The sequence below is a fragment of the Anser cygnoides genome, chromosome 19 (assembly GCF_040182565.1).
Source record: "Anser cygnoides isolate HZ-2024a breed goose chromosome 19, Taihu_goose_T2T_genome, whole genome shotgun sequence".
Classification (NCBI taxonomy): Eukaryota; Metazoa; Chordata; class Aves; order Anseriformes; family Anatidae; genus Anser; species Anser cygnoides.
Window position 1 is genome coordinate 12,389,499 of NC_089891.1, and position 17,815 is coordinate 12,407,313.

Consider the following 17,815-nt stretch of genomic DNA (forward strand, 5'->3'; position numbering starts at 1 on the left):
CCCGAGCCCGGGCCGGGGGGGGGACGGAGCGGGGGTGCTGCCGCCCCCGGGCCCAGGGCAGCCCGCGGCGTGGAGGGGTGCGGAGCCTTCCCGGGGGTTCGTCCCCCACGCGGGGACCCCCGCGCACCGGCCCGGGTGGGTTGGGTGCCCGCATCCCGGGCCCCTCCGCTGCCCCCCCCCCGGCCCCGGCCCGCCCCCCCCGGGCAGCACGGGGCGCGCACCTGCCCCGCGGGCTCTGCCGCCCCCCGCCGGCCGCGGGGCCCGTGGGGGCCGTGCTGAGTCACGCGTGGGGCGGGGGCCGGGCCGCTCGCAGCCCCCCCCCCCCCCCGCCCCGCGGCCGCCCGGCCCCCGCCCGCCCCCTCCCCGCCTCGCTCCCCGGCAGGGCTGCGCCAATCCCCCGGCCCCGCCGTTGACGGGCAGCCGGGCCCGGGAGGCGCCGCCTCCCTGACGTCTCGCTCCGGGATTTGCACGGGTTGCGGTGCCGCGGCGGCCGCCGCTCAGTGTCTGTCGGGCCGGCGGCGGGAGCTGCCGGAGCCGGAGCGCGGCTCGGCTGCAGCGGGCAGCGCGGACGCCCGGCCCGGCCCGGCCCGGCCCCTCCCGGGCGCAGCATGGAGCTGCCGGCGGTGGGGGAGCACGTCTTCGCCGTGGAGAGCATCGAGAAGAAGCGGATCCGAAAGGTGAGGAGGGAGGGAGGGAGGGAGGCAGGAGGGAGGGGGCGGCGGGAGGTGGCCGGGGGGCAGCGGGGGGCAGCGGGGCCAGCTGACGCCGTGTCTTTGCCTCCCGCGCTCCGCAGGGCAGAGTGGAGTACCTGGTGAAATGGAGGGGCTGGTCGCCCAAGTGAGTACCGAGCGGCGGCGGGGCAGGGGGCGGCAGGCAGGGGGCTGCCGGCCCGGCCCGCCCGTGGGGCTCCCCCGGCCCCGCCGCGCTCCGCGCCCCGGCGAGGCCCCGGCCAGGGCGGCGGGAGGCGGCGGCGGGGCCCGGCGGCGGCGGCGGCGGGCGCGGAGCGAGGCAGGCAGGCGGCGGCTGATGTGCACCAGAAAATGGCTCCTTCCCCCTTTCCCTCCTCGGGAGCCGGGCTCCATATTGCAGAAGCGAGCGGGGGGGCAAGGGGGGGGGGGGGGGGGGGAAGGGGGAATAATCGCCAAAACGAAAGGCGCAGCCCCGCAGCCCCGGGGCGGGCGGGCGGGCGGTGGCGGAGCTGCCCCGGGAGCCGCCGCCGAGGCGGAGGCACCGGCCGCCGGAGCGAGGGCGGCCGCTGCGGGCTGCGGAGTATTTGGGGTTTGCATGACAGTGCCCGGGGGGGGCGGCGGGGGAGGGGGCGCGCTGCTCGCCCGGACTCCGCCGCCGGGTCCCTCCTCCGCGCCGGGGCCGCTTTAATGGGTCCAGGAAAGGGGATTTGGAAAATTTCATCATGACATGCTTAGAATTCCTCCGGAATAATAACTGCGCTAAATAAACAGTTCCGTCCCCGTGCCCCCCCCCACCCCTCCCTCCCCCGCCCATCCCCCTCCCCGGGGACCCGGGCCCCGGGCGCGAGCCCCGAAACGGGCCCGGGGCGCCGGCACGGACCGGCCCCGGCCGCTGCGCCCCTGCCCGGGACCCCGGCCCCCGCCCGGCGGGCCCCGCGGCTGACGGCTGCCCTTCTCCCCTCCCGCAAGATACAACACGTGGGAGCCCGAGGAGAACATCCTGGACCCCCGGCTGCTGATCGCCTTCCAGAACAGGTGAGCCGCGGGGGGGGGCGGGGGGCTCGGCGCCGGCCGGGGGGGGGGGGCTGCGGGCACCCGCGCCCCGTGCCCGCCCGTGCAATTGCAGATGCGTCACGGAGCCGACCGGGGGCCGCGGCAGGGGCGGGCGGCGGCGGGCGCGGGACGGGCCCGGGGGCGCGGCCCCGGCGGGGCGGGCGGCGCGGGGCCGCCGGGAGCCGCCTCCGGTTCAAGGTCCCCCGCGCCGCGCTCCCCCCACGCCGCGCCTTGCGCTCCTGCCTGCCCGGGGATTTGATGCCTGCGAGTGAAGGAGGCGGCGCTGCTGCTGCTGCTGCTGCGCTTGAACTGGCTTTTTTTTTCTTTTTCTTTTTTTTTTTTTTTTCTTTCCGTGCATTTATTTCCTGTAGTATTTTGGCGCAAACTGTAAACTTCAGCCCCTCGCTGCAGCGGGGGGAGGCGGCAGCGGGGAAGTCGCCTCGCGAGGCGCGTCCTGCCCCAGCAGCCCGGCCGTGCCCCCGTCCCGCCGCATCCCGCAGGACCCCGCGCAGTGCCCCTGCACCTGCAGATCCCGGTCCCCCCCCTCCCCTTCACACCCACCCGCTGCGCCCGTATGGGGTCCTTGGCACCGCAGGGGCTGCAAGCGTGGGGCACAGGTGGGCACGTCCTGGGGGTCTGCGGGGGCTGCGGGCCTCACCCTGACTCTGTGTTCCTGCAGGGAGCGGCAGGAGCAGCTGATGGGATACCGCAAGCGGGGGCCCAAGCCAAAGCCGCTCGTCATGCAGGTAAGTGCAGGGGGGAGCCCAGCCCAGCCCCGCGCTCCCGGGCAGCCTGTTTGCGGTGCCACGCGTCCCCAGGGAGCCGCTTTCAGCGGGTTTCATCATGCAGAGGAGCCGTTGTGTGCAGCCCGGCGCTCGGCAGTGCCGTGGGGACGCGTGTCCCCAGCGCTGAGCTCATCAGGAGCTCCCAGCCCCAGGGGTGGACGATGCAGCCCTCCCCCCCACACTCCCCCCCCGGGGCTGCAGGGCAGACCCACGGCACCGGCGGCTGGGCGGCATTAGCAGGCTGCCCGCAAGCTGTGCAGCAGCAGCCCTGTTTGGTCCCCGTTCCCAGACAGCTGATTGAAGGGTGCTTTTCTTCTTTTCATTGCTTCATTAATCTGGAGCAATGCACGGCCTGTAAGTGGGAGCGGGCTGGGGCTCTGCGGCGCACCGAGCGTGCCGCGCTGCAGCCCGGCGAGCGGAGCCGCGGGAGGGGCGGGCGCTGCACGGCAGCCCCCCGGTGCCTGCTGGAGCACCGGGGCCCTGCTCCGGGGCCCTGGCTGACCTCAGCCCTTGGCTTTGCGTTGCAGCTTCCCTCCTTCGCCCGCCGCTCGAACATCCTGACGGGGCTGCAGGACCCTGCCGTGGACACCAGGCCAAAGCTGGACCTCGGCTCCTCCGGCAAGAGCCAGCAGCACCAGTATGAACTCAACAGCAAGAAGCACCACCAGTACCAGCCCAACGGCAAGGAGAGCAGCATGAAGCACCAGTCCCACAGCAAAGGCAAGTATTACTACCAGCTGAACAGCAAGAAGCACCACCACTACCAGCCAGACCCCAAGATGTACGAGCCCCATTACCAGCCCAGCAGCAAGGAGCCGCAGAGCCAGGCCTGCTTGGACAGTAACAAGAGCCCCTTGGTCGCCCATCCGGACAAGTGGGCGCACGGCCCGGCCAAAAACTTGCTGGGCCCAGTCAAGAACCTCTCTGCCGAGAGCAAGAACGGGGCTGAGAAGAACCTGTCCAGTGGTACCGGGCCCCCTCCTCGGGACAGGGTAACGAGCAACGGCCTCGGGGGCAAGATGAAGATCGTCAAGAACAAAAACAAGAACGGGCGCATCGTGATCGTCATGAGCAAGTACATGGAGAACGGCATGCAGGCGGTGAAGATCAAGTCCGGGGAGCCACCCCGGAAGCGGGCCACGGAGGAGAGGACTCCTAAGAAGGGTGGGGAAGAGAAGCTGGAGGCTTGGAGGAAGCCGGGGGAGGAGAGAGTGGTGGGCAGCAATGCCCTGAGCGCCGCAGAGGCCGAGGGCAGGCAGCCCCCCGCGGAGCTGGAGGAGAGCCCCAGGAAGCCTCCCCCGGCCAAGGAGCTGCCCCTTCCTCCAGCGGAGCAGCCCCTGCAGCTCACCACCAAGCCGGACCTCGTGCCCTGGTCCCTGAGCCCCGGGCGGGAGCACAGCCCGTCCTCCATGGGACTGAACCTCTCCAGCCCGGGCGCCCGCAAGCGCTGCCTGTCGGAGCCGCACGGGGACCGGGAGCCGGGCAAGAAGCGCCTGACGTCCCGGAGCATCAGTGCCCCCACCTGCCTCAGCCCTCCCGGCCCCGAGCGGCCGGAGGCGCCTGCCGCTGCCCAGCCAGAGGTCATCCTGCTGGATTCGGACCTGGACGAGCCCATAGACTTGCGCTGCGTGAAGCCGCGGGCGGAGGGCGAGCCGGCCCTGGCGCAGGTGAAGCCGGAGGTGCCGCCGGTACCGGCCGAGAAGCCGGCTGCGGAGCCGCCGCAGCCCCGGGAGGCTGCGGAGGAGGAGGAGGAGGCCGAGTCCCTGCAGGAATTCAAGCCCTTCTTTGGGAATATAATTATCACAGACGTGACGGCAAACTGCCTGACCGTGACCTTCAAGGAGTATGTGACGGTGTGAGGTGGCCGGTGGCTGCTCCCCATGGGAGCCGCCTGCCTGCCCCAGGGCCGCCGGCCCCACCGCCTCCCTCCAAGGTACTGGTGCCCCCTCCCCGGAGCCCGCGCGGGGCGGCAGAGCCTGCCCTGGCTGCGGGGACACCGGGGCGCGGCGCGGTGGCCGTCCCTGCCACGCGGGGTGTCCTCTGCTGCTGCTCCCGCCCCGGGTCGTGGGGCTGCCGCTGGGACCTGCGAGCGCCGGGACTGGCGAGGATGGGGCCTGCCAGTTACTCAGAGTTATAGTATTATATTTTAACAGTGCTAACTTGTCGAGTGATTCTTGCTCCCGTTTGTACGTGGTGTTATTGAAATGTATTGTTTGAGCTGAAAGCTGGTCGCCCTCCGACCGTGCTAATATATTTATTTGTAGGTATTTATATAATGAAATATAAAGCCTAGATTTATGGAGCCCCTAGATCACCTTATAAACTATATCAAACGAATATTTTCTGTTTTCCTTTTTAACCATTCAGCATTTGTTAGTCTCGTCCCCTTGCCCTCCTTACGACCCGCAGGACCATCCCTGGTATATATTTTTTGATACTGTACACATGTGGTGTTTCTATGTGCAAAAAAAAAAAATCGTTATCTAAAGCTAAACAAGCTATTATAGAAATTGCTGCTATTAGAAATGTCTAAACTATAAGCTTCCAATTATTAATTGCTTGAATGTAAATATTAAATGGAGATGTTGAAAGTGCATTTGATGTTCTGCAGCTAGTGTAGATCGGATTGCAAAGCCCAGCTGCTCGTAGGTGGAGCGCGAGCTGCCAGCAGCGCTTCCTGGTCCGAGGGCTGTGTCATGGGGGGAGAAATGTATCATGCAATCATTGCAAAGGACTATAAACCTTTACAAAAACTACAAGGATCCGGAGTGCATTTGTTACTGCATACAAACAGCACGGCAGCTTGCCTGGGGGGGCAGGCCGTGCCTGGGGGGCCCTGGTGCAGGCACTCGCAGGTTAACACCAGGTCCGAGGCACAGCGCTGGCTTCGTCTCTCGCAGGACAGGAGCAGCGCATCAAATAGCTCCGACTTTTCCCCGAAAGCATGGAGATGAGTGCTTGCAGCCTGTGGTACGTAAAGGGCACCCTGTTTTCTCCTGGTGCCCCCCAGGAGGACCACGAGGCCGCAGGAGCAGGTGGCGCAGTGCCTGGCTTGGTGCTGGGCTTCCCTCCCTGCCAGCGGGACAGGGGGAGGCCTGCGCTGTGCCGAGGCAAAAGGGGCTGTGCGGGACCAAATCTGCAAGGCTTCTGGAAATGTGGGCCAGGAAGGCGGCTGCAGGGGACGGGCAGGCGCTGGCTGTTAGCCTGACGGTGCCACTCCAGCAGAATTATCCCCAGCTTTGGGCAGGGTCGTGATTAGATGAGGAACTGAACTCCAGAAAGCAGGATGGTCCAGATTTCATAAGTAGGCCTGCAGGCATCTCTGAACTAGATTAACAGTTGCTGGAGTCCACTGAAAATGCAGTACAGGGCTAACGCTTTACAAAATGGCAACGTCTGCATGAGGTACAGGGCATGGTCTGCAGCCTCGTCCTGCTCCCACCCCACCAGGGCTCCTTACGGCGTCTCCGGGCAGGGTCGGGTGTTCGTGGGGACACTTTCCTCTGAACCTTGTGCTTGCAGATGTGGTGTGGTGGCCCTGCTCGTCTTAGGCTGTTGCTTGAAGTTGATTTGGAGGAACAGCGGCTGTTCAGCTTGTGGGTGCCATTTTCTCTAGCTTGGACAGCCATTGAGGTCTGTGTGGAAGTGGAAGGATCGTGAAATGTAGGCACCGTTGCTGAGATGTTAGGTCGGTTAGGTCTGCTCTTCTGCGTGCCCTTATGGTGGTGGAAATGGCTTCTGGGAGCTTACACCATAAAAATGGTTTCATCGTGGCTATTTTGTTAAACTCCCAAGTGCGGGCAAGGTCAAAACTGGCATCTGGGTTCATCTTGTTTCAGTTGATGTTTCAAAGTCAATGGAAACTCATGCAATAGTGTTTCGAGATTTTCACCCGCCTCCATGGAGAGGACCGGGGACCCCAAAATCTCATCATGCGCACGCAGACAGCAAGTGGAAATAGGTGAGCTGTGATTAAAATCAGCGTTTTGCCTGTTAGCTGTGCTGAATCTTAAGAGGGCTTTGATCAGCACCACGCGTCGCCAGGAGGGCGCGAGGGCTGGGCAGAGGCGGCGGCGCTGGGGCTGGTGGAGCGCAGGCGTCGGGGCGGGAGCCCGCAGGGTGCGCGGGCGAGCCCCGCACGGGGACGGCTTGGTCGGAGGCATCTCCCCGCCATCCCAGCCTAGCTGGCAGAGCAGACAATCAGAAGTGATGCATTTCCCTTGATTAATTAAGCTAATGGTTATCTGAAAACAAAAATGGCATGGAAGAGGAGACGCATGCTCAGAATGCAAAATGTGATTTATGAAAGAGGAAGTGCTGCTCGACAGACAGCGGCAGGAGCCAGTCCAGCAGCAGGGGCTGGGCAGGCGGGCTCTCTTCTGGGGCAGCTTGTGTGCAAAAGCAGAACTTCGCTTTACCCAGACAAAGGTAGATGAAACCAAAGAGGTTTCTCACAGCTACTAGGATGTGTCTTCTAAACGCGGGCTTGCAGATGCCCAGCCACAGCCTGAGCATCGCTGCTTCTCTCACCAGCAGCTCCCTTCCCTAGAGTGCAGGTGTGTGAGACTCGGCAGCTAACGACTGTTTGCAGGTCTATGGTTAGCTTTACTCATTAACATTCAAACAAAAGGATTGTACTGTGTTTGCCAGTTTTTAAGGAAATCATGCTCCTCTGAGTGTGAGCTCTCTGCAGCTTCCCTTCGCTACACCCACCACTGCTCCATTAGCTGTAGAAGCACCTAAAATATTGTCTCTGTTGGCAGTAGCTGTGGTTTGTTTGAGGCACCATTTCCCGGAAACCACATAGCCAGATATTTCTTAGTTTAATAGTTTGATCATGTTTATCACAACTCCAGCAGCTTCCTGTGCATTGAAAGGTGTGATAAGTAGTTACTGGTTTAAAAGATACGCTCTCCACTTGGTTTGTGCCAATTGGCTGAGAAAGATGAGTGTCGAGGATATAAATTACTTATTCATACTGCTCTCTTGCCATATTAAGTGCATCAGACCTAAATGTCTGTTACTGAGAAAATTAATGGGAGGTCCGCTATGACTTCCAATGGTTATCAAAGCAATCCAGGACGAGATGGAGCATCACCACTCTCCATTAGGAAGACTGGTGTGTGCTACATTTAATGTATTTCCCAGGAACGCGTTAACCTCTGTTTGGTTTGGATTTATTCCAGAGAAACATTTGCTGATTTAAAAGGAGAATTTGTATTCGTATTTGAGCTCTTCTAAAAGGGTCTGATGCATCCGTCTATACATGGCCACTGCAGCTCTGAGACTGTAAATTCGCGCTGTAAAGCTGGTTTCACATTCTTCCCTCCCCGGCGGTGGTGAGACCTGTGCTGGCTCCAGCACCGCTGTTTGTGTCCGGCCGCCTGCCTTCCCTCCCTGGCTCTGTCGCCGGCTGCACGGGCAAGAGGGTGCACCCTGGGGCTGAGGATGCTGCCGAGGAGCAGGATGTTAAATAAACAGGCCACGTGGATCTTGCCTCTTTTACTCAAAAGAAGAAATGGCCTCGCGGGGACTGGGAGACTTCCAGATCTGAACCGGGAATGGGAGAGGGATTTCCCCCCAGGGAAGGGAGCAGGGGTGTGAGGGTGGTGGGGAGGTGGAGAATTCCCCAGGCAGGCAATGCACTCTGTGCTTTTGCTCCTGGGGTGAGCTTCTCCAGGCATTTTCTGGGGTTTTTCCTGTATTTTTCCCATCCCCTGTCATTTTGCTATGCGATGTGGTGAGCTGACGGTGTGACTCCACTGCTGTGTGCGGTGACCCCGGTATCTCTCCCCTGCCGGAGGAGCTGGCAACAAGGTACAGTATTCATGGTCACGCTGGGGAAAAAACAAGCCCGCTGTTGAGGCTGCATGTTTTCCAGGCCAGTCCCCTCCAGCAGAGCGTGGGCTGCACAGCGTGGCCTTGCACGTGTTGGCTGCCATCAGCTGTTTTAAGTAAAGCTGTATCTAATCGGACCGAGTGCTCTGACCCAGGGTAAAGCCTTCGAAGCCCTCCAGGTTTGGTCTGGCAGCAAGGCTTGCAGCGGGCGGATTTTGCCCCCGTGTTACTGCATTTTCTGTGGGGTGGGTGCCCCTCGGCCCAGCAGAGGGCTGTGAATGATGGTGGCCAAAATACAGCCCCCGCACGAGGGGGACACGAGCTGGGCAGTGTGGGGTCCCCGGTTCCTGCCCCGTCCACCGGCCCCCTCGCCTCTCCCAGCCCGTGGGGCCACCCCTGGCTGAGCAGTTGCAAACGCCTTGCAGTAGGAAATCCTCAGTCTCCTCCGCAGATAAGATCATTTGGATTCAGCCCAGATTCATACAAGATCCGTGTCGGGAAGAGACGACCACAAGGACACTGCTCTGTTTACATTTTCACCAGAAGAGGAAAAAGGCTCCGTAGTGACGGGCACTGCCCAAGCTGGCCCCAAACGCGCCCAGGACCTCAGTGAGCGGCTCTGGGGGTTCCTCTGCCAGGGAAACGCTCCTGTCTGCGCCGTGACGTGGGCAGAATTCAGCTAAACGCAAAACAAAGCAGGCACGCTCGCTAACGAGGTGTCTGCCACCAGCGCTATCCGAGCTCGACGCAGCTCTGCAGCAGAGCCCTGGCTTTGGCAGCACAGGGGTAGAAAAGGGGACCGGTGGGACAGCGAGGTGTGCGTCTGGGCAGAGAGGATGGGGCTCGGCGCTGGGCTCCCCACCCAGTGCTGCCGGGGGGTGCCTGCCTGCCGGGTGGGGGACACGATGGGGAAGGAGGCTGAGGAAGGACGATCCTGGCTGAGCTTCTGCTCCTGGGAGCCGTGCCGGGGGCTGTGCCGGCGTGGGAAGCCTTGTGAGCGCTGAAGTGGTGTTAGCGCGTGGTGGACCTCTGGGTGCAAACGGGCGAGAAGCGGCTGTCTCAGTAACAAGGACAGGTGGGGGCAGTTGCTGGCGGGGGTGATTGTAGGTGGGGGTCTCCTACCCCCCGGGACCCGTCAGTGCCTCCCTTCAGCAGGCCAAGACCCCCGGTCACCCGGGGAGCCGTTTGCCGGCACCCACTGAAGTCATTTCTCAGCGTGAGCCGTCAGCTCAGCTGACACCTTGATGTAGTTTAAAGTAAACTGCAAACATGAAGATTTATTTTTATCGAAGGAGCAGGCATATAAACCATGCTGTGCGACACAGCGCAGCCTGGTAGGAAGCGCCCTGAATTTCAGGAGTTGTGACTTCGGCGTGCTGGGCCATGTGTTGTCCCTCGCTGGCCCTGCTGATAGCGGGCACATGTTGTTTAGGGGGTGAGCAGGGAAGGGAACTTAATCACCAACTGCCAGACCCCCGGGGTGTCCATCGAACACCAGCACCCCCTGTGCAAGGGGCAGCCCCGGCACCGTTTGGAGCGGCGGTTCCTGACCTGGGCAAGCTGCTGAGGTACGGCACGGCCAGCATTGGAGGCTCCGTGCCCCAGAGAGGCGCCGGGAAGGGAGGCACGGCTGCAGCCCTGCTCTCCGCGGGCTGTAAAACACTGCCACGGCCCCAGGGGGGAGGCAGCTGCTGTGGCATGGGCATGCCAGGCAGAATTGCTTAGTTTGAGGTAAGAAAGGGAATAACCTAAACCTTCCAGAAGTGTTGCTGTTGTACTGCAGCATCCAGGGCAGAAAAATACCACTGATACAGAAAGTAAATTAAACAGACTTAGTTATTACTATAAATTGCATTAACAGGCAGTGTGAACGGAGGGTCTGAAGCTTTAACAAATGTGTATTGAATATTGGGCACGAAGACTGTGCTGAGCAGGAATTACTGTGCTGGTGTGAAGCCACATCTTGTCTCCTGGAGCTATTGGATGCTCATCTTCATCTGCAGCGGGGACAAGACCAAGATTTATATCACAAGGAAACAAGGCATTCAGTAACAGCCATGAGAGGAGCCACAGCTAGCTCTTCCAGGAGCACCCCGTCCCACCTGGAGCTGCACCACAAGAAGGGCTCTGGGCCAGCCTCGGTTGCTCCCTTCCCCTCCTGCTGCGCAGCACAGGGAGCGCATTTCTCTCACGAAACACAAGAATAGGAAAACCAAGATGACTCAGACTTCAAAAGTTACCTCTTGGCTGAAACTAAAGATGGAAAATTGCAGACCACAAGCTGGTCTGAGAGAGTTGTGAGCACCAGAGGCTGGCGTGGAAAGTAGGACTCAGCGTTCCCCTTCTGTCAGGTGCTGGCGGAGGCTGGCGAGCGCGGCATGCGCCAGCCCCAGGGCAGGCAGGCGGGACGCAGCCAGGCGATGCTCCACGGTGCCGTGCACCAGGCCGGCCTCCCCAGGGCCCACGTGGGGACTGCCAGCCCCGAGGCAGGAATGGCTCCAAGCAGCTTGAGGGACTGCAAAGCTCTCCTCGGGACCCGGGCACACATGGCCCGCGCTGCAGAAAGGTCCGGCCTCTGCGGGAAGGAAAGATGAGCGTGCGGCGTGTGGGCTCTGCCCTGCTGCCAGGGCACCCCCAAAAAAGCTGGGGATGGGGAACGCGGCACTGCACCAGGGAACCTGCTCGGGAGGGGGCTCCCCTGGGCTGCGTGGGTCCTGTTGGGGCACCAGGAGCCCCCGCGCTGCCCCCGCTGCGGTGCTGGGCAGGGCAGGTGGTGCTGGTGGCCCACGCGGAGATCCCGGAGATGCCCCTTGTGTAAGTCTGGGCAGTGGGATTTCAGAGGCTGGGGGCTTGGGGGGGTTCTCTATCTCTCAGCGATGAATTTCTGTTACCTGCCCTGATATTTCTCTGTCTCCTGCTTTCTGAGGGGAGGATGCCTGTTCGCACGGCTGCTGCAGTAGAGGGGAATGCACTTTGCACATCACCGTCCATGGAGCTGTTCAGAGCTCCCAGTATTAGTGCCTTGAGGAAAGAAACCATTTGTATTTTGGTTAAAAAAAATAAAAAATGAGAGCATCGGGTTCTTTTAATTGCCCAAGACGAACTTTGGAGAGGGATGTTTTCTTTAGGCATCATGGAGCCAACAAAGCACCTGAAAGCACAAAATTAATGTTAATTTTCACATATGTTAGCAATTCCCCATGGCTTGAATAAAATACAGGATGAAGCAGTGTCCCTGAATGTACCCATCCATTTGCAGTGCGGTGCAAGCCAGGCTGTCATTTTAACATCAGGAATGTATTTTATAGCCGCTGCCCCCTGTGTCCGATGGGTCCAGCCGTGACACTGTCCTTCCTCTGCTTGTTTCCTTTTGGCACATGAAGTCACCAGCGACAGATAAAATAGGGAGATTCATTGTGGGTTGTGCAAAGAAGACGATGTGGTGGCCAGACACCAGAGGTGCCTTGAATCTTCCTGCCTGGCTGTTGGAATGATGCCTTATCTTGAGTTTAAGGGCTCAACCTGACCCTGAGCCATTTTTAACCCGAGGTGGGAAGAGCCTGCCCCTGGGTGTCCTTCTCTGCTTTGAACTCACTGCTTTCACTCACTCCACAGTGTCTGCTCTCCTGTTGTTTTTCATTGCTGTACCTCTGAAACCTGAGGCAGACCCACTTTTTGAGCGTTTGATGCTCTGTTTCTTGAAGATGCTTTAACTCTCAGGACTCAGAAATAACTCTTAGCAAATGCAGTGCAGAGAGACCCAACGAGAAGACATCTAATCTAACGTATCACATTTCCATAGTTTGTGCTGCAAGCAGCAATTTGTGGTTCAGCAGCAACGGCTGAGTAGAGACAAGCATTATCACAGGAATTTCTTCCATCTCTCGCCTGAGCGTGTGACAAATAAGTCTTGGCTGTGGCATTGTCTTTTCTGGTTTCAGACTAACAGGCTTAACTCTTTTCTGCTTCCCTGGAAAGGCAATTTTATCGTCGCCGTGTGCACCTTCGTCCCCCCCTTCGCCGAGAATTTGCTGCGGGAGGCAGCAGCCCGTGCACCCGGCCAGCACAGCTCCCAGCGGGAAGGGGCAACAGGGGGAGCCCCGGGGGCGCGGGCTCCGAGAGCAGCCAGCCGGGCTGGCCCAGCGCGGCTCGGCCGAGGGGGCTTTCGGGGAACGGGGGGGTCTGGGGCTGCGTCCCGTGAAGCGCAGAACCCCAAAGGGGCTCCTGCGGGAGGGCGGGGGGGGGGGGGCAGCGGCCGCTTGCTGGGGGTCCCTCGGCTGGCCCGGGACAGGAGGCGCCCGCCCCGCCGGCAGCGGCCCCCCCGGGGGGGCGGACACCAGCCTGGGCAGGGGCTGCTCCTGCAGGCGCCGTGACAGCGGGCGCTGTGTGCCGTGCCGAGCCGTGCCGTGCCGTGCCGTGCCGTGCCCGGCAGTGCCGTGCCGAGCCGTGCCGTGCCGTGCTGTGCCGTGCCGTGCCGTGCCGTGCCGAGCCGAGCCGAGCCGTGCCGTGCCGTGCCGTGCCGTGCCGTGCCCTGCAGTGCCGTGCCGTGCCGTGCCGAGCCGAGCCGTGCCGTGCAGTGCCGTGCCGTGCAGTGCCGAGCCGAGCCGAGCCGTGCCGAGCCGCACCGTGCCGTGCCGTGCCGAGCCGAGCCGTGCCGGGCCGGGCCGTGCCGAGCCGAGCCGTGCCGTGCTGTGCCGTGCCGTGCCGTGCAGTGCCGTGCCGTGCCGTGCCGAGCCGTGCCGTGCCGTGCCGAGCCGTGCCGAGCCGTGCCGTGCCGAGCCGAGCCGTGCCGTGCCGTGCCTGGCCGAGCCGGGCCGCGCCACGGGGCAGCGGCAAGACCACGGACAACGAGGATTTCCCGTGTTAGCGGGGGAAGTGCGAGGCAGAGCAGGCTGGCGGAATTGCCTCAGTATGGCACTGGTGAGCCCGCTTTCGCGTCTAGCACAGCCTCCGGTGTCTCCAAAGCGAGACGGAAACGTTGGAGGGAGCCGGGAAACAGGTAGCGGGGTGCCGGAGCGGCAGGAGGCAGCGGGCTGGTCTGGCACCTCAAAGGGCAGGTTGAGGACATCTTGGTCAGCCCGTAAGCCTCCGCACGGGGAGGAAATCCGTGGACTCGGATGCGCTTTCATCTAGTGAATGAAGCCACAACAGGATCCAGCGGCTGAAGTCCGCAGCAGCAGCAGTGGGGACTGGAATGCGGTGCCATTTTAGCACCGAATGAAAGCCGGCGGCAGAAAAAAATCCAGGTGGAAAGGCAAAAATCTGCGCTGCCTGGCATCTCTGTAGGAGATCTGCTGCCATCCGGCCACTGGCTGTTAGGGGCAGGATGCACAGATGCTGGGGATTGGAACCCCCAGCCTGCGGTACGGGGGCGGCTCCCCTCGTTCAAGCGCCCCGCCCGCCCCCCGGGATTTTGTGCACTCCTGTGAGCCGCCCTCCTGCTCCGGGGCTGTCCCCTCACCGCCTTTGACTTTTATAGGATCAATTCCTTCTCTCCGGGGCGTTCTCGTATTGCACAGCCGCCGTGCCCGCACACCGGGCACCTCCGGGGGGCAGCCGGGGGGTGCGGGCTGCGGGCAGGCTGCGGGGCCCCCCCTCCCCGGGCGCTCCCACTCGCGGCCGTGGCGCTGCGTGTCCCCACGCTGCGTGTCCCCGCCACGCGTGGCCAAGGGTCAAATCCCCGCGGCGGGGAAGCGGAGCGGCAGCGGGAGCCCGGCTGGGACAGACGCGGCGCTGTTTGCCGGGGGGCTGCGGCGGGGGAAGCCCCCGCTTAGACATGGGCAGGCAGCCGGGGGGGGCGGCCCGAAGGTAGGGCTGCGGGGTGGGGGGGGGGGGGGGGGATGTTCCCCCGAGGAGAAGCCGGAGCGGATCAGAGCCGAGCTCGGGGACTTGCCCCGGGTCTGCGCAGCACCGGGGACTTCGCAGCGGTCCCGGCGTCGGGGGGAGCCGCAGGGAGAGGCCGGGGGGGTGGGGGGGGTTGGGGGGGTCAGGACAGTCAGGGCCGTCCGTGGGCCGGTCGGCGGGCGTCCGGCGCTGGGGGCAGGATGAGGCCCCCCCCTCGGCAAACACAGGGCGAATGGGGGGGGCGCATCCCGCCGCGGGAGGAAACGTCCCGCGGTCCCGACAGGAGCGGGAGGAAAACGAAACGGGGACCAGAAAGCCGAGGAGGGCCGAGGCGCGGGGTGGTGCGGGCGGCCGGCGGCCCGGCGGCGCCCGGGCTGCCCAGCCCGGTTCGGCCCGGTTCGGCCCGGCCGGCCGGGGGCGGCGCGGCGCTCACACCTGCATTGCAGCAGGGGCGGGCGGCGGAGCGCTCCCGGGCCGCCGGGCTGGGCTGTCCGCGCAGCGCTGCATTGCAGCACTGCAGGAGCCCCCTCCTTCCCCGCGCCCTTCTCCTCCTCCCGCCGCCGCCGTTCGGCTCCGGGAGCGCAGCCCGGGGCGCGGGACGGCCCCGCCACGCTCCGCTCCTGCTCGCGCGGGTCAGCGGGCCGTGCAACGACCGAGCCGTCCCGGGAACGCTGCCGTGGGGCGGGGGACACGCAGCGACCGTGCTGTGCCCCCTGCCGACCGGGGAGGTGTCTGTCATCGGTTACCGATGGCCCCCGCGCGAGTGGAGGGAGCGGCCCGTCCCGTCGGGGCAGCCGCCGTCCCGCCCGCCTGTCCCCGAGCCCCCGGCGCGGCCCCAGCGCCTCGTCCCGACACCAGAACCGCCTCCGTCCCCGCGGGGCAGGCGGAGCTGTCCGCCCCGACGGGCCTCCGGCTTCGCGTGGACCGGGCACTGCCCGGTCTCGTCCTCCCGGGCTTGCCGGAACCGCTTCGGGAGCGTGGGCCGGTCCCGCGGAGACTCGGTAACGCCACCGGGACGGGCAGAGCTGACGGGCGCTGTGCCGGGCCGGCCGGGCTCCCGGGGCTGCCCCTCCGGCCGCTGCCCGACGGGACGGTCCTCCGCGCCGCCGGGGCACTTGCGCTGCCCGCGGGGCGGGCGGAGAGGGGCGGCCAGCCTCGCGTCCCGGGCGCACCGGGCAGGGAGGCTGGCGGCCGCGCTCCGGGCTCCCTCGCCTGGGGACAGCGGCCCGGGGGCCGGCGCCAGCCCGGCGTGCCCAGGCCCTGCGTGGTCCCCGCCAGCCGCGACCGGCGGCTGCTGCGCGCGCGGGGCGCGGAGGGGACCGGGGCGACCCCGGTGGGAAGGAGCCCGGCGGCGGGCGGGCGTCCCGGGACCTGCCCCGCCGGCGGGTGCGGGGCGCGGGGGGGGGGTGCCGGGTCCCCGGCCGGGGGGAGCGCCCGCCCCGGCCCACCGGGGGCCCGTTCCCAAGGCTCCCGCTCTGTGTCTGCTTTGGGAAAACGCCAGCACGGTAACAAAATGGCGGGGAAAGGGTGGGATTGTCACGGCGAGCCCTGCGGCGCTGCCCGCCCGCCCCCCGGCAGCGCCCGGCCGGCCCCGGGGCGCCCGTTCCGGCGCAGGCAGCGAGGCGGGGCCCCCCCCCCGGGCCGCCGGGCCGCCCGGTCTCGCCGCCCGGCCCCGCTCCGGTGCCGCCGCAGCTGCAGAAAATGGCTGCTCGGCGGAGCCCGCTGAATCCTGCCGTGTGTGCGTGTGTGTGCCTGTGTGTGTGCGCAGGGGGGGCGGCGGGGGGGGAGCGGCGAGGAAGCGCCGAGGCTCTCCCCGGCGGCCGCGCCCCCCCGGTGCCCCGCGGCGGGGGGCGGCCGAGGGTCCCGCGGGGAGGCGGCGGGGCCCCGGGGCCGGCACGGAGCCTCCCGCCGGGGCCTCACCTGCGGCGGGGCGGGGGGGCGCGGGGCTCCGGGCCCCGCCGGGCAGCACGTGCCGGCCGCCCCCGGTGCCCGCCGCGGCGGAGGGCTGGGGCCGCGGCGGGGCGGGCCGGCAGCTCCCGCAAGGCGCCTCGCCGGTGGTGCCCGCTCCCGCAGGCGGTCCTGCAGCGGCCGCTCTCCGGCTCGGTTGAAAATAAATAAAATAAATAAAATTAAATACAATAAAACAGAAGCCGGGGCGGGAGCGGCGCTGCGCGAACGCGGCTCGGCCACGGCTCGGTGGCGAAGCCGCAACGAAAACTCGGCCCCGCGGCCCCGCGCCCAGCCGCCGCCCCCTGCCCGTCGCGGCGGCCGCCCCCCGCCGCCTGCCCGCGGGGCCGGAGCGGACACGCGTGGGAGCGGGGCCGCCGCCTCCCCGCCTCCCTCGCAGCCGGGGTCCCGCTCCCGGCGGGTGCGCGCGGCGCCTTTCGCGCGTGTCCGCGTTCCGAGGGGACGTCCCTGAAAGGTGCCTGGGGGAGCCGCGGTGGAGCGAGCCTGCCCCCACGGGGGACCGGCCGCCGGGGGCCGGGCTGGCGGCGCATTGCGGGGCCGGGGCACGGTGCAAAGGACGCGTCCCGCCCCCCTCCCGCAGCGCTGCCCGGCCCGGGACGCACGGCAGCCGCCCCGGGACGGCTCGGCGGAGCGGAGCGCGGGGCTCCCCCGTGCCGCGCCCTGCCCGCCCCGTCGGCGGTCCCTTCCCCGCAGCCCACACCCGGAGAGCGCGGCCGGAGGGAACGGGTCCCCGCCGCGGCAGCGGGACGGGGCGAGGCCCGGGGGGTCCCGCAGCCCCCGCCGGTCTCCTCCCGCCCGGGGCGCCGTCGGGGCCCACGGAAGACGGCGCCGCCGCCCCCTCCGGCGACGCTCCCCGCGGCTTCGGGGCAGCGCTGCCCGCTGGGGCCGGGGCCGGACAGGGGCAGCGGGCCGGCCCCGGGGGGGCGGGCGGGGCGGGGGCTGGGGGCCGCCGCGCGGGGGTCCCGTCGGGGGGCACGGGGAGCGGGCGGGGGGGGGGCAGCTCCCGGCCCCGCGGGCGGGGGGGGGGGGGGGGGGCCGCGGGCCCGTTCCACTCGTGCGAGCCCGGTTGCTGCGATACGGGCGGGCCAATGAGCGCGCACCACCTCACCGCGGGCTCTGGCACCGCTTCCTTATATGGTGCGCGCCGTCCGCGGGGCGCCGCGCTCATCGCCATATAAGGGCATGAACCTAAATACAGCCGCTACCTAGGGCGGCGGGGCGGGGCGCGGCGGGGCGGGGCGCGGCGGGGGGGGGGGGGGGGGGGGCCGGGGCAGAGCCGCCAGCCCGGCCCGGGGCCCGGCACCCCGGGACCCCGACGTCCCGCCCGGGACCCCGGCTCTGCCCCGGTGCAGCCGCCGCCGGTCATTGAGAGCAATGCAAATGGGCCGTGCTGCCCCTCTAATTGCTTTTGTTAAACGCGGCGCCGCGCGCGGCCGCGGCCACGGGCACGGGGAACGGGAACGGGGCAAGGCCGCCGCCGGGTGACCCCTTCGGTTCCCTGCCCGGAGCCGGGGATCCCACGCGGGGCCGTGGGCTCATCGCCGGGAGCCGCCCCCGCCCCGTCGCGGGGCTCCCCCCGCTGCTCCCGCTCGTGCCCGGCCCCGGTGGAGCGGGGCCGTGGGCTCTGCCCACGCGTGG

General features: G+C 66.1%; 1 protein-coding gene across 1 annotated transcript; it reads left to right on the plus strand.

Annotated features, from left to right (window-relative positions):
* Positions 1–460: 460 nt before the first annotated feature.
* On the plus strand, positions 461–5,286 carry CBX4 (chromobox 4). The gene is made up of 5 exons (XM_066980012.1): positions 461–677; positions 794–837; positions 1,659–1,724; positions 2,422–2,488; positions 3,055–5,286. The coding sequence occupies exons 1-5, from the start codon at positions 609–611 to the stop codon at positions 4,384–4,386; spliced, it is 1,578 nt and encodes a 525-aa protein (XP_066836113.1). The 5' UTR covers positions 461–608; the 3' UTR covers positions 4,387–5,286.
* Positions 5,287–17,815: the final 12,529 nt, after the last annotated feature.